The 15,184-nt window shown below is 32.6% G+C and overlaps 1 protein-coding gene across 2 annotated transcripts in view; it reads right to left on the reverse strand.

The window, feature by feature from the left end:
• Positions 1-510: 510 nt before the first annotated feature.
• The window catches only part of LOC129224058 (peroxisomal acyl-coenzyme A oxidase 3-like), a 51,302-nt gene continuing 36,628 nt past the window's right edge, over positions 511-15,184 (reverse strand). For both annotated transcript variants that reach the window (XM_054858461.1, XM_054858468.1), the window contains 2 exons: positions 6,646-6,800; positions 511-1,571 (listed from right to left, as the gene is read on the reverse strand). In XM_054858461.1, the coding sequence (XP_054714436.1) occupies positions 1,458-1,571; positions 6,646-6,800 (269 nt within the window). In that variant the 3' untranslated portion in view covers positions 511-1,457. The remainder of the gene's footprint in view (positions 1,572-6,645; positions 6,801-15,184) is intronic.

Below are 15,184 nucleotides of genomic sequence, written 5' to 3' on the forward strand. Positions count from 1 at the left end.
GAACAAAAAATCCCTACAGTAAAATGACAATACTCCTTATCAAAATGAAAAACATGTATAAAATTGTAATTTCTTTTTCAATTCAAAAACACTTGTATAAGAACCAAATTAAAAATAAAAAAAAAGAATTTAAATTTGATATCAGACGAAAAAAAAGCTTTTCCACATTTTATTCAGTTTAAACTACTGAAATATTCAAGTGATTTCTATTGTAAAAATTCAAACATTTTGCAGAGTCTAGTATTTTTAAACACTACATAAATAAAATTGAATATATAATGCAAAATGATAAATTATTGAAAAAAAAAAACCCTTATGCAGATTTAATGCATTGAAAATTGGGGTAAAATAAGAGGGAAAACTACATGGGTTTAATCAGATAACCAAAAAAAAAAAAACCTCCCTTGTTGCATAAGCAGCAAACAGCTCAGTTCTTTGAACATTGTCAATTGCTTTTTGTGCGTATGAAACTTGCGAAGAAAAAATAAATTAAATAACTACATATGTCAACAAAGTAATATACTTTATTTAATAACAAATGAAAAACTTCATTCTAATAAAATTTTTCACAACAACCTAAATATAATTTTAAAGTACATAACATTTATATATAATTTTAAGGTACATAACATTTATATATAATTGTAAAGTACATAGCATTTATTAAAAACATATAAATATAATTTTCAAATATATAAAAGTTTTAACATATAGACTGGCCATGCATTAAGCGTCACATTTTGTTGATTGGCAATATCAAACTAAAGAAAGACGATTGTTTTGAAATTTAATAATTCATCAGTCTTCATTTTCAAGTCTTGGCTCATGATTTTGGTTAATTTATCGATCATCGTAAATTATTTAAACTACCTGATCCCAGGCTTCAAATTACTTTTTCATAAAATTATGAATTTTTGTGATTAATACTATTCGTGTCATTGATTCATAAAATCAAGTGGCTTACTTTATATAATGTTCTTTTCATCCAGTGCATTCTGTAAAAAGAAACCCTTCAGGATCAATCCAACTTAAGATTTGAAAATAGGGCTAAGAATAGAAATGTTTGAGAATAACATGAAATTTATACCATTATTTCTGAATAAGAATGATTTCTTAGGAATTATAAATACAGAGGTGCTGATTTATAGTGAAGCCATATATTTAAGTTTATATGACAAAATAGTGGCTATAAGGAAATTTATTTATTTTGTCCTTTCGACTTGACTATAAACGGGTGCGACTTTAATTACTTTTGCATCAACGTGATTCCATTAAAATTTTGTGGATTCAATATGGTATAATTTTTCTAAATACATAATATTTGTCAAAAACATTCAATCAATTTTATTTACTGGAATAATAAGCATCACATTTCATTGCATTTGTAACCTTATTTGTAACAGTTATAAAACCAGAGGAAAATGTACTTCAGACATTTAATACTTTTTCCAGTACTTTCAAAGATGAGATTTTAAATCAGAAGTATTTCTAGATGTGAATTCTTCCCACCAAAAAGGCCTTTCAGTAGTACCAGGTGTATTCATTATAGCAGTCTCTAGGTGTTTGTAAACCTGAAAGTTTTAAGAAGTGTACAACAATAGAATAACAGTATATTTGAAAACAGTTTTAGTATTGAAATAGCATGCAAAATGCAGGAAAACATTTAATAAAAATGTCATAGAAAATGTGTACAAATAATTTTGTTTGTACTTGCTGCATTAACAAATATGTTAGTTACATGAAACACACCGCTGACTTAACAATGTTTGTTATATTTTATGCATTTTTTACACTCTTCTAGGCAAAAGAAAAACATCCGCCCAAAGCACATTTTAAATCTTTTTTTTTTTACTTGTAGCAACTGAAATTTTAGCATAGTGATATGTTTGAAGTTTGCTGACATCTATCATTTAGCATGACTTTTTTTATCACTTCAAGTTAGTAGAAGTAAAGAACAGAAAATTGTGATTTTGATAGACTATTTGTAACAAAAATCACAACATAAATTTTTCAGAGCTAGATGCAAAATCTCCATAATGAAATTAAAAGGAAAACACAATTTAACAAAACTGACAAAACTATTATTTCACAGAACTAACAAAATTGTTGTTTAGCAAACGGCAAGAAATTTAATTTTTTGAATCCAAGGCAAAATCATTGGCATTATTATTTAATTGAAAGAAATGTTTCAACTTGCTCTTTGTTTCAATTCCATTAATAGTTAGATAGGCAACCTGCTTAGGCGTGATCTTCACAACAGCCTTTTGTACTAAGAAGACATTGAATTTAAATTTTCTATCAATTTCTTCAACATGGGAAGTCATAAATGAAGTTTCATTGAAGAATCGGCAGGGGTGTACTCAGTGGCCATAGAAGTAGCTCAGGAGCACAAAACTGAGCTTTATAAAATCTTTACTAAAAAAAAGTTAAATGAACTCCTATTAACGTGAGACATGAAGTGCTGACAGTTAATCAAGAATTTTAGTTAAACAACTCAAGAGAAGAATAAGAATGGTGCAAATTTTGAAATTGAGCAAAACCAGTGATGTACTGAGTCTCATTCAACTTGGGACCCAAGGATACGGGTATACTCGCGAAGTTGAGTCCATCTGAGAACAATGGTAACATAGGGTGCCAAGAGATTCAATCTTTTGCATCATACTTTCAATTTTGAGGTATTTGGCACTTATTTGAGGACAAATTGCGTAAGCTTTAAAAGGTGTTTTTGAAACTTAACAGAACTTTCTACTTCAAGAAAGATACTAAAACATGCGTCAGATGTATGTTTTAAATAATAATATTGTGTTTCGTTAAATTGGTTTTACAATTTCACGAAAATTTAAATAATTTGCTACAGATCCCGTTTTTAAGGAACAAAATTGCAAAAACTTAATAGGACTCTCTATTTGTTTATTTATTCAGAATTTCTTAGACTGCGTGGAACATTTGTGCGTAAAGTTTTAGTATTGGGAGGTTGAATAAGTTCTCACTGTTTTTTTTTTTTTTTTTTTTTTTGTGTGGGTGTGAAAATAAATGCTTTATTTAAAAGAACAGGCTATTGTAAGTATTTTCTATTGCTAGTCACTACTTTTCCCCATTTTTCTGGCAGATATGACTCACTGGTAGGAAAAACGACACGTCTTTTGAGGCTATCCAAGAGTCAACCCAACTTTTGGCATGTTCATAAGAATGGAAGTGCTGCTCAGCCAAGCCATGCGTAATCAGCCGAAACAAGTGGTAGTAGGAAGGGCCTATGTTTAATGAAAATGGCAGATGGGGGTAGGACTTCCCACATAGATGTTTTCTAATAACCTTTTACGGGTGTTGCAGCATATGGTTGAGGGTTGTCACGCTGCAAAATGACCTGGTCGCATTTCTTTTCGTATAGTGGGTGTTTTTTCCTTAAATCAGTTCCATTAATCCAACTGTAATCTGTATCGATCGCCTGTGGCGCTTTCAATTAGTTTGAGCACTTGATAATAAACTTAACCCAGCTGATCCCACCTAATAAGAGCAGAAGTTGGAACCGTGGATAATTGGCTTTGCCGAGGTTAATGATTCATGGCCGGTTTAACTTCACAATTTTCCTAGCTTAGGGTTATCATAGTTTATCCAATTTCTATCGGCAGTTGGGATACGATGCAAAAATCCTTTCCCTTTAAGCCTGTTGAAACAGTTGCTAACATGTGACAAGACGTTGCTCTAAGTCTCTGGTCAAATAGTACGGCACCCAATGACCTTGCGTTTGAATCCTTCCTGATGCTTTCAAACGTTTTAAAACTTGTGTGATCAACACCTAATGATTCTGTAAGTTCAACTAGCATTTGACATGAGTCTTCCTAAAGTAATGCTTCAAATCGTTCATCTTCCAGCTTTTTAGTGCGCAAGAACATCTTTATCTTCAATATTAAAATCATTATTTTAGAAACTTCTGAACCAATCTCTACAAGTTGTTTCAGACAGACCATGTTCGCCGTAAGTCTCCTCAAGAATTCCCTGAGCTTCAACTATAATTTTTTTTTTGAATGCTTTTTCCCTCACAAACATTCTTTTTTTAAAAAACAAAAAAGATTAAAATACTTAAGCTATGGAACATAAAGTTTTTGCACTTCCCCAAAATAACAACAGGGTTCATACTCTATTTGGATGAAAAAATTCCATGACTTTTCCAAGACTTTTTCATGACTTCATTGAAAATTTTCATGACCTCATTACATGAAGAGAATAGCACTATTTAATCTCAAACTTGGTAATATTTTGAAATGAGCATTAGCAAAACGTCTAGTATATGAATGCCACAGCCTCATTGAAGCACTTACTGGTAATGGAAAAAATATAAGTACACACTTAAAAAACTAAACTATTCTTATTTGTCTTCATCGTATAAATTTTTGTAAAGTAAAAATGCAGTGAAACAAATATGATGCTGCTTAAATGTCTGATATTTTTTTAAAAAATGTGCAGAATGATATTGAATGGGACAAAGGTCATCACTAAGTTTCAATAAATTTGCTTCAAAAGTTACCTTTTAGTGTCAACAGTGCATTTAATCATCCACGTAACTTGACAGTATTTTGGTTCTTTAAAGTAAAGCCACATAGTTTAGTTCTTTTTATGTTTTTAAACCAGATCTTTTTTGAAAAAAACATTCACTAATGAATCAATCTTCTGATTCAAAAGTATATTTGTTTCGTTTACAAATTTGCATATTTTCAAATGCATATAAATTAATAGGCTCAGAAATTCCAGAACATGTTTAATTCTCGACATTGAACGTAGTAGTGGGTCGCATGGATTAGTTTTGCGTGCCGTACGTTGGAATTGGGAACTACTGTTTTAGAACATTAGAATTCCTCTATTTCTGTATTCTATCGCCCGACTTAAGATCTTTATTTTCTAAAACATTCAACAATTTAAGATAAACTCTGATAAATTTAATAATAAAGTCCTTACGAGTGATGGAATCGAACTTGCACGCAATTGAATTGCTTTTTTTTGAGTGGGCGTGGCAAAACTAAGAACGTGAAATTTTGCTACTACAGAATATGAAACATAAGAAGTGTTGAAAATAACAGAAAATTCAAAATAAGTCCAGGCAATAAAATCACATCTCAAAAAATGGCAAGCGGCTGCGACAGAAGTGGATGCAATGAGATTTCAAAATTCAGATTTGATTTTTGGAACGTTATTTTCCACTTTCAATAGCTTTTATGTACTATACTGTTAAATCACTCAAGATTTCTAATGCTCTTTTAGCTACTGTTCCTTTCTCTTTGTCCAACACATTTTTCCATGACTTGAAATAAATTTTCATGACTTTCAATGAAAATTTCAATTTTCCATGACTTTTCCAGGTCTGAAATTCTGTTATTTTTTTTCCATGACTTTCCAGGATTTCCATAACCCGTACGAACCCTGTAACAAACAATGAATTTCTAGCTTGCTTACAATACTTGTATATAGATGCGTCTTTATCAAAAACTAGTGCAATCAGTTCCGGTAACGCCATTTGTTTTAAAACAAGAACTTATTCAACTTCCCAATAGGATCAAAATACTAGTAGGATTTAAAAGGAAAGATATGGGTGCACATAACAGATCATTTGATGCATTTATATACTTAACTAACAATTTTACACAGCACTCCAAATAATATAACATGACATCTCTACTCTTATAGTTATGGTCGTAGTTCATGCACTCATGTTTTAGTTCTTAAATCTTGCAAGTATTTGAGAGTTAATAAATATTCACAACCAAAAATTTTCCAATTGGTAAAAAGTTCTGAATCTGTGAGGAGCATGGAGATAAAATTACTTTATACGTTTCACTCTATTTTAAAAACATACTTCAATTACTATTTTCTGCTTTTTAGCATTGTGTGTCTGAAATTTTGCCATTGATTTGTATCTCAACTTTAATATTTCTGCAAGACAATTTTCGAACATGGTTTGGTGCGTATTGATTGAAGTACTTACAGTATCATGCTCATCAAGAGAGATTTACATCATTTCAAATAATATTAAAACAACACTTTTATCAAATTTAAATAGGCAATGCTTATTTTGCTACATTAAAAATTCATACTCGTGAGAATTATTTCAATACAATATACTGTATTAAATTAAGTATAACCTTTGAATAATTTTATAAAGAATCTTTTTGAAACACTTATTCCAAGCATTCTAATTGGCATACATGCTACAAACAAATATTATCTGGGGCAGTTTTTTACGAGCTTTCCATTGGAACCAAATATGAAAGTATACATATTTGGTCCTAATGGTTATATCCTTCTTAATTAAAAAAGCTTTATTTTTTCTTGCAATTCTATAGCTTCATAATAAAATTTTGGAACACTTTAGAACGTTTTCAACTTACGAAAACTCTTCTGTGACCCTCTGTATTAAATTTGGTGAAGAGTCAGTGAAAACTGTTCAATTATAATAAGAAGAAAAAAGAAATTCTTCTCTTCCTTTTTTGCATTTTCATTTTATGTCTACATTGTCCATTATTCTAAACTAGTGTTCCAAGTTTCAAATTTCTAGCTCAACCAGAAGTTAGATTAAAAATCAATCTCAAAATTCTACCCCAATAAGACATAAAAAGTGAGTTAGTAAAAATATGATTAAAAAAAAAAACTTACATGGCCATCAGAATTTCCAAGAGCAGAATTTAGAATGAAATCTGTAGGTGCAATAACATCTACTAGAGAAACAGCTTCATCTTTTAATTCCGAGCATAACGTTAATATATTGTCTTTGATAATAAGGCTTGGGATTTCTCCAGAGACACAACCACCTAAAAACATAAAAATACTGTCAGCCCTGCTTAACTGGGTAGTGGATAAAAAATACCCCACTTATAAGAATAAAACCTTCCAGAATCGAATATTTCCCCATAGACACAAATGTTAAAGATCCCATCGAATAATTTTTCTGCACAATCTAATAAGTCAGGTCTGCATTTGAGAATATTTTTGCATAATTTTTTTTCTTGGCTTTTTAAAAAAACTTAACAACATGAAAAGATATAACAGAAAAGTTTATTCACTGGGGAATAATTTGTAAAATAGAGTTTGATTTTTGAGCTGTTTTATACTTAATTTGGTGTGCTGTTTCAAAACTGTATTTAGTTTTCTTCTACCACTTCAAGTTTTTTCTCTACAACTTATGAGAACAACTTTTCTCTGAGGAATTGAGCTGAATTGAGGCCCAGATCTATAAAATTTGAGCCCCCCTCAACAAATTTTGTAGGGCCCCTCCCCAGAGGCCAGCAGAGTGTATTTTGCTACATTAATAAGTCTTGAAGCTTTTGTCAATTTCTTGGGCTGTTGGGCCCTTTTAGGTCTCCACCCCCCGCACTGCTGGCATGCAGATACGTGCCTGCGTGGCTCATAGGAAGCACTATTGTCCTTCTAAGTATCTCATTTCTGCATTTCCTAGCCTGTCATATGAAAAGATATTCCGGTGTTTCTGATGATTTACAAATTTGACGGCTTTTTAAAGATGAAACTTTCACCGGAACAATGTTATAAATTCAAAAGAATACTTGGTTGGCATTCAAAAACATTGTTAACCCTTTCAGGGGCGCGTCATTAATTTTTGAGAAAGATTAAGAAAAAACACCACAAGTGGGTTTATTTGATCATCTAGACATAGATTTTTCAGTTAAAAAATTTTTTTTCAGAATTTTTTTCGCTGGGGATGGTGTCCCCATTTGTTCCCACCCCCCACCTGGGGAAGGACAAAAACATGTTTATGCAAGTAAAAATGAATCTGAATCTTTTCGAACAATATGATTGACTACCTCATTTAAAATGGAGAAAAATGATTCACTCTTTTAGCGCTAATTAAAAATTTTAAAATCTGAAAATAATTCCGATTTTTGGGGTAAACAAAAATTTTGATGATTTGAACAAGAAACTGAGTCTATGAAAAAAAAAAATTTTTTTGTTATTCTGCCATCTAATGTTGTTCATAACTTGGACTTAAAAGAAGAGGACTCAAGCGATTTTGATTCAAAAAATTTAGAAAAAACAGAGGAAATTTTTTTATAAATTAGTGGTTTCACAGCGCGACCACTGCCCCTGAAAGGGTTAAAGATTTTCTTGGAAATATACGAGCCCGGAATTACGCCGATATTGTCCAACAACTTATGGAGAACTTCCAAATACTTAGTTCTCACATGAGCATTAAATTGCATTTTTTTATGCAGCCATCTTGCAAACTTCCTGAAAAATCTTGGTGGAGTCAGTGATGAACAGGGTGAGCGATTTCACCAAGATTTGAAGGTCATGGAGACACAAATGATATCAAGGTAGATTGGATGCCTATATGATGGCTGACTGTTGCTGGAGCATCAAGTGATAATGTCCACAGTTTAAACACTCCAGAAATAGCTATACAGTCGACTCCTGCTACAACGCGATCTGACTTACTCGAAATGGCTATAACATGAATTTTTCACGAGTAACGAATTTTGGAGCTAATGCAAATTTTTCGCCCACAACATGAATTTTTTTAGAAGGAAGTATCAGCTTTGTTATTGGCTACTAAATATTGATTTCGTGAATGTTATTATATCCCTTTATAGACCGGGATCTGCAGGGGGTTGAGCATGCATGGAAAGGCTGACGCAATATTATTTCTGATTATTGTTACAGGCACGATGGTGATTATGAAACCACATGTCGTCGCCCCCCTGGGTGGTCGACAACCCCGGGGGAGGGGGGAAAGCAGTGGGGGGGGAGTCGTTTGCTAAAACACTCATAACTCGCGAACTATTTGAGATAAAACACTGAAAAAAGTGGCAATCGACGCAACAAAAACAAGGGCTTCATAAAAGCTAAGTATGATTATGGACCTATCTTTGTTGGTTTCCGAGTAAAATTCCATTTTTCACAAACAAGCAAAATTTTTGAATAAAATGCGCAAAACAAACTTTTTTTGACCAAAATAAATTCCAAATCAAAATTGTTTGATTATTTTTTCAAATGAAGTCCAAAATATCATTATTCAGTTTGTTAAAATAATTTAAGTACTGTTAACGCGTTGAAAAACAAAATGACAGTAGCAAGCTCGAACACGATTTGCATTATAGTTCAGGATCTGAAGGGGTATTTTGAGCATGCATGGAAGACCTGGTGCAAAATTATTTCTGATTAATGTCATAGGCACTATAGTGATTATGAAACCACATGTCTTCGCCCCCCTGGATGGTCGACAACCCCGGGGGAGGGGGGAAGGCAGTGGGGGGAGCCTTTTGCTAAAACACTCATAACTCGCGAACTATTTGAAACAAAACACTGAAAAAGTGGAAATCGACGCAACAAAACAAGGGCTTCATAAAAGCTAAATATGACTATGATCATATCTTTGTTAATTTCTGAGTAAAATTCTATTTTTCGCAAACAAGCAAAACATTTGAATAAAATACGCATTTTTTTTTCAAATTATCAAAATTATTTAACTGTTTAAGGAACCAATAAAATCTGAAATATCATTAGCCAGTGTTTAAAATTATTTAAATATTATCAAAGCGTTGAAAAGTGAAATAAAAGCAAGCTCAAAAAGCATTTGTGGTAATTCACAAAAGGAAAAAAAAACAAGTTTGCGGAATGTACCTTGAAGACTCGACATAAACCAAAGTAAATTTTGTGGCTCTCCTGTTTTGGCGGTTTTATTTCGTAACATTATCAAAACAATGTCCCAGTTAAGTAATTACTTAATTACTTAACCTTTAATGCATTATAGCTGCTTAGTATGGGTCACAATGGGACTTTTTTAAAAATTAAAACATGCAAGTTTGCAAGTACGAAGTAATTACGGAAAGGATAAATGATCAGGGTAACCCTTTTGCAGATTTTACACCTGAGTTATGAAACATAGTGAGCGAGGCTATTGCCACATAAGCAGCATCAAAATTTCAGTGGAACGTTAAAGAAAATGTGAATAGTCTCTTATCCAGAGAAGTCCTGCAATGGCAATGTCTTCAATAGCGACTGCAAAACAGCAAAAGAAAACCAAAAAAACATTTAACCTGGGAAACGTTAGCTCAAAAGTGATGTTAGTACATCTAAAAATCATTCCCATACAATAAGCCCAATGCTAGGTTAGGTTCATCAGAATGGTTCACTGAAGCAAAGCGTGAGGTACGATTTCGTGAATGTAATTGAAAATGATACTTCTTGCAGCAAAACTCTGGAAGAAGCACCCTATTTTAAGAACAAAGTTCAAGTTATCGATGGAATGAATGACTCTGGTCCATAATGTCCCAAACACTACTTTCAAATGTAGCAAAGATTTTGCAGGTCTCCAAATAAAAAATAATAAAATTTTCTCTCCAATTGTCAAACTACACGAAAGGACCTTAAACACGATCGGTACATCTCACTGTCGTTTTCATAACTTGAAAACCAGAAGTTCCGGAAAGTACATTACAATAATTTCTTGTCATTTCCATCAGAAATAAATATAATATCAGCTCTTTACCATGCTCCTGCAATTCTTTCCAACATGTGCTAAGAAGTATTGCTCAATACTGTACTATTGAATCAATTCCCCTGCACCTTAGCAGTGCCTTTAGATGTAACCAAGTTTGGGTTTCACTTGAATGAAAACAAATCAATAAAGCCCCACACCTTATAATGCAGCCAGTGTTACCAGATAGTTTAATTCCACCCTGCGCAGGCAAAAGCTGTAAATAATCTTGTAATTGTTTTATTAAAAATTCATCTTGCTGTAAATACTGTGCTTTTAAGGCTAAAGCAAAAACCCATAAACTACAAAATACTCGGAAGAGAACGATTCCATAGAACAATTACAAGTCAACAAAAAAGAATATGATCCAGCTTTCAGAATTTCTGATATATTAATGCTTTATGTATGCATATTGATATTCTACAATTATTTTTTAATACGCATTATTTTACTAATTTTATTTAATTAGTTTTTTTATAACTGTAGTGTATAATTTTATATTTATATTTGTTTTCATAAAAGCTCAAGTTTCTCATTTTTTTATATTTATTTAGTACATATTATTTCGTGTCTCATTGTTCTTTGTTGAGTAAATTATAAAAAGCAATATCCGCAAAACAATACCCGCAATATTCTTTTGTGCAAATTGAAAACACAAATTAGTAGAAATAAATTAAAATTATATTTGAATTGAAACTACTCTGGGCCTGGTTCCCTAGTTCCTCTCAAATTTAAAGCAGTATATAACAAAATTAAAGCCATAGTTAAATACTTTGCAATTATAATAGGTTTGTAAACTGAAGAATGAATAGTTCGTCATAAGGATAATAAGGCTATTTCTTTCTCCTTAGCATACTGCCGTTTTATTCAATGCGCTAACTTCGGCAAGTGCTTGCATTTTCTATTTCGCTTTTTAACGCTCACGTTGGTAATAATTAAGTAGTTTTAAACAAACTGAATAATGAAATTTCAGGTTTTATTGATTCCCTAAACGGTTAAATAATTTTAAAAAAGAACTTATCTTTGAAAAAAAAGCTTTTTGTATTTTATTCAAAATTTTTGCATGGCTGCTAAAAAGGGAATTTTAATTAAAAACCAACAAAGATAAGACCATAAATATATTTAGGTTTTTCAAGCCCTTGTTCTGTTGCATCTTTTGCCACTTTTTTCAGTGTTTTATTTCAAATAGTTTGCGAGTTATGAGTGTTTTAGCAAACGGCTCCCCCACTGCTTTCCCTCCTCCCCCGAGGTTGTCGACCATCCAGGGGAGCGAAGACATGTGGTTTCATATTCACTATAGTGCCTGTGACATTAATCAGAAATGATTTTGTGTCAAGTCTTCCATGCATGCTCAATATACCCCTTCAGATCCTGAACTATAATGCAAATCGTGTTCGAGCTTGCTACTGTCATTTTGTTTTTCAATGCGTTAACAGTACTTAAATGATTTTAACAAACTGAATAATGATATTTTGGACATTATTTGCAAAAAAAAAAAAAAAATCAAACAATTTTGATTTGGAATTTATTTTGGTCAAAAAAAGTTTGTTTTGCGCATTTTATTCAAAAATTTTGCTTGTTTGCGAAAAATGGAATTTTACTCAGAAACCAACAACGATAGGTCCATAATCATATTTAGCTTTTATGAAGCACTTGTTTTGTTGCGTCGATTGCCACTTTTTTCAGTGTTTTATCTCAAATAGTTCGCGAGTTATGAGTGTTTTAGAAAACAGTTCCCCCCCACTGCTTCCCCCCTCCCCCGGGGTTGTCGACCACCCAGGGGGGCGACGACATGTGGTTTCATAATCACCATCGTGCCTGTAACAATAATCTATACATATAATAAAATAAGATGTTTGTGTGTGTGTGTGTGTGTGTGGCGCGCTTCCAGGGAAAACAGTAAGGCCTAAAAAGATGAAATTTGGTACACAGTTGCAGTTTTTGCCGAAGATGTGCACCTCGGGCTTCGATTTTTGAAATTTTAATTATAAAAAAAGTTATTTAATGTTTTATGTGTCTTTTTGCACTTTTTAATACGTTTTACCTCACAGACCCCGAACCAATCGCACCACACAAATATTTTTTGTACCATAGTGTAGGAAATTTAATTTTAAATATGATGAATGAAAAAATTTTGAAGATAGAGCAGTTTTTGTATTTTTTCTGAATTTTTGAAAAAACCTTTAATTTGCATTTTTTCCTGGGTTTTATTTTTTTCTAATATCATCCTGCGAGAAGTATCAAAGCCTCATTTCTAAAATTTAAGTTGTTAATAGTAAAAACATTTCCCCCTCTTCAAAAGAAAAAAGTTCTTAAAAATACGCAATAGTTTTTTTTTACAATTTTTTTAATGCTGAACACATTATGTCTTTCCACGCACCGGTCGAAAAAAAGCGTTCTTCAATCTTTTATGTCTCTGATGTCACTATTTGGATTTCGATTTGATATTTAGGATGGAATCTTAATCGCAAACAAATGTTAATCTTTTTTTATAGCTTACTTCTACATTTTATGAAGTGATGACCACTTGTTTTTCGGCAGCGCTTGCTTTTTTTCTTTAATTTTTTTTTGTTTTATTTAGGGATTGCATTTATTTCTTTTTCCATTCCCCCCCCCCACCCGCCAAACTGGACGTTTTGCTGTATCTATATTAGGTTACATTGCATAGTTGTGCGCATTTATTTCAATAAAAACAGCGAGATTTGTTTTCTTTGTCAAACGCTACACTTTTTGCACACTACGGGGAATTTTGGAGATAATTTTTTTTTACCCTATATAAATAAAAAAAGCGGTTTTTTGAGTGATCTTTGTTTTTGATAGGAAATGGGCGGGAAGGTTAAAATAAATAGAGATGGATAACAAAATTTAGAGATAGATCGTAAAGGTAGATAGCCGCCGAAGGCGGCAATCTTTGCGTAAAAATGTGAATGGCACAAAAAAAAAAGATAGAAATGGATTGATTAATACTGCTGCCAAATTTATTGAAACAGCTGCCGAAGGCGGCAAACTTGAAGTAAAAAGGTAAATGACATGTTAGGCAAACAGCCGCCATAGGTGGCTGCCTGCATAGAATGGCGAATGGCGTAAGAAGGCGAACCAGCTGGTCGCCGCAGGCGGCTATGATGAAATAAGATGTTTGTGTGTGTGTGTGACGCACTTACCGGGAAAACGGTAAGGTCTAGAAATTATTCCATTCAAATTAATAATAGTATAAATATAGATTGATTGATACCGCCACGAAATTTCTTTAAGCAGCCGCCGAAGGCGGCAACCTTGGCGTAAAAAGGCGGACCAGCTGGTCGCCGCAGGCAGCTAGTCAGAAATAATATTGCGTCAGCCTTTCCATGCATGCTCAACCCCCTTCAGATCCTGGACTCTTAAGCATTGCTGACAGCCAAAGTTCCCACGCCAAACTAGTCTAGTGCATCAAATAAACATAATGGCACCTTAGTGTCACCTTCATCTTAAGGTTGAAAATGTGAAGAAAAAGAAAGTTTCTGATAAAAAAATTTAAAAAAGGCTAAGATTCTCGATATGCTTGAACAATTACAAAATGTCGAAGGTAGCGCGACAATAAGTATGAGTGAATCTTCCATATGTACAATTAAAAGTCAAAACAAAAAGATGTCCGTAAAAGTTTAGAACTTAGTTTCAATATTGAAGCTTGTAGAGCAGTCTAGCAAAGTAAAAATTATGAAAATGGAAGCTACACGCGCTCTTACATTGTGGATTAATAAAAAGATCAGGTAGAGGAGATGTAGCCTCAAATTGAAACGTTTTAAATAAAAGGTGGTATTTAAAAATGTATTAGATAAGAATAATGATCTAATCTTGGAGCATAAATCATTACTAGTATCCTCATTTTCTAACTCGTAAATATTGCTACTGTAATTACTGTACAGTACTATTTTGTGCATCATTTTAATTTTATTGCATGCAGTGCATACCCTGTTGTTTTATTTTATATCTTTTATTTCCATTGGTCATTCATCTTAAGTATTTCATGTTGAATAACAGTTTTTTATTTTTTAAATACAGTAAAAGTTCAGTTCTTTATGGAAGAAACTGTAATAGTTAAGGAATGCTTTAGAGCAGTTTGAGGGGTGTTTATAAGTGCCTAAAAGTATTTGGTATGCTTTAAAAAATTTGTATGCATATATTTTTCTGCAACGCGAAATTTCAACTTACGCGAGGAGCCTTGGAACGCATCCCTCGCGTAAGTCGGGACTTGACTGTAAGCAAAAATTTTTACCTAAATATATATAAATACACTATTTTACTTGAGATAACTACTATAGTCTTTGTACGAATAAAATTGTTCATTGTAAACAGTTCATTTGGTAAGTTTTTACTTTATTTTACCTAATTTGTATGACCTTTGAGGGTAGCCTGTTGTTTAAAACATTGACGTGATAGACAAAAACTGCGATTAATTTTTGTATTCAGAGGTCAAAAGTTAGTTGAAAACAAGTCAGATTTAAGACAATGAAATTGCTGTTCCCCAATGTTATTTTAATTTTGTATGGGCAACATTGAGAGCACAAAAAGAAGGATTCTGTTTGGTTTTCAAGTATGAAAGTGGACTCCCGAGTGCAAAATCAATCAGTTCCAATGCTTGAAGTCTAATTTCTAAGTGTTTTCCAAAAAAAGGGTGAGAACTCAGTTTCCATGCGCTTCTATGCAAGGGCGCCCATACCCAAAATT

This window comes from Uloborus diversus, chromosome 1, assembly GCF_026930045.1.
Source record: "Uloborus diversus isolate 005 chromosome 1, Udiv.v.3.1, whole genome shotgun sequence".
In the NCBI taxonomy this organism is placed as follows: Eukaryota; Metazoa; Arthropoda; class Arachnida; order Araneae; family Uloboridae; genus Uloborus; species Uloborus diversus.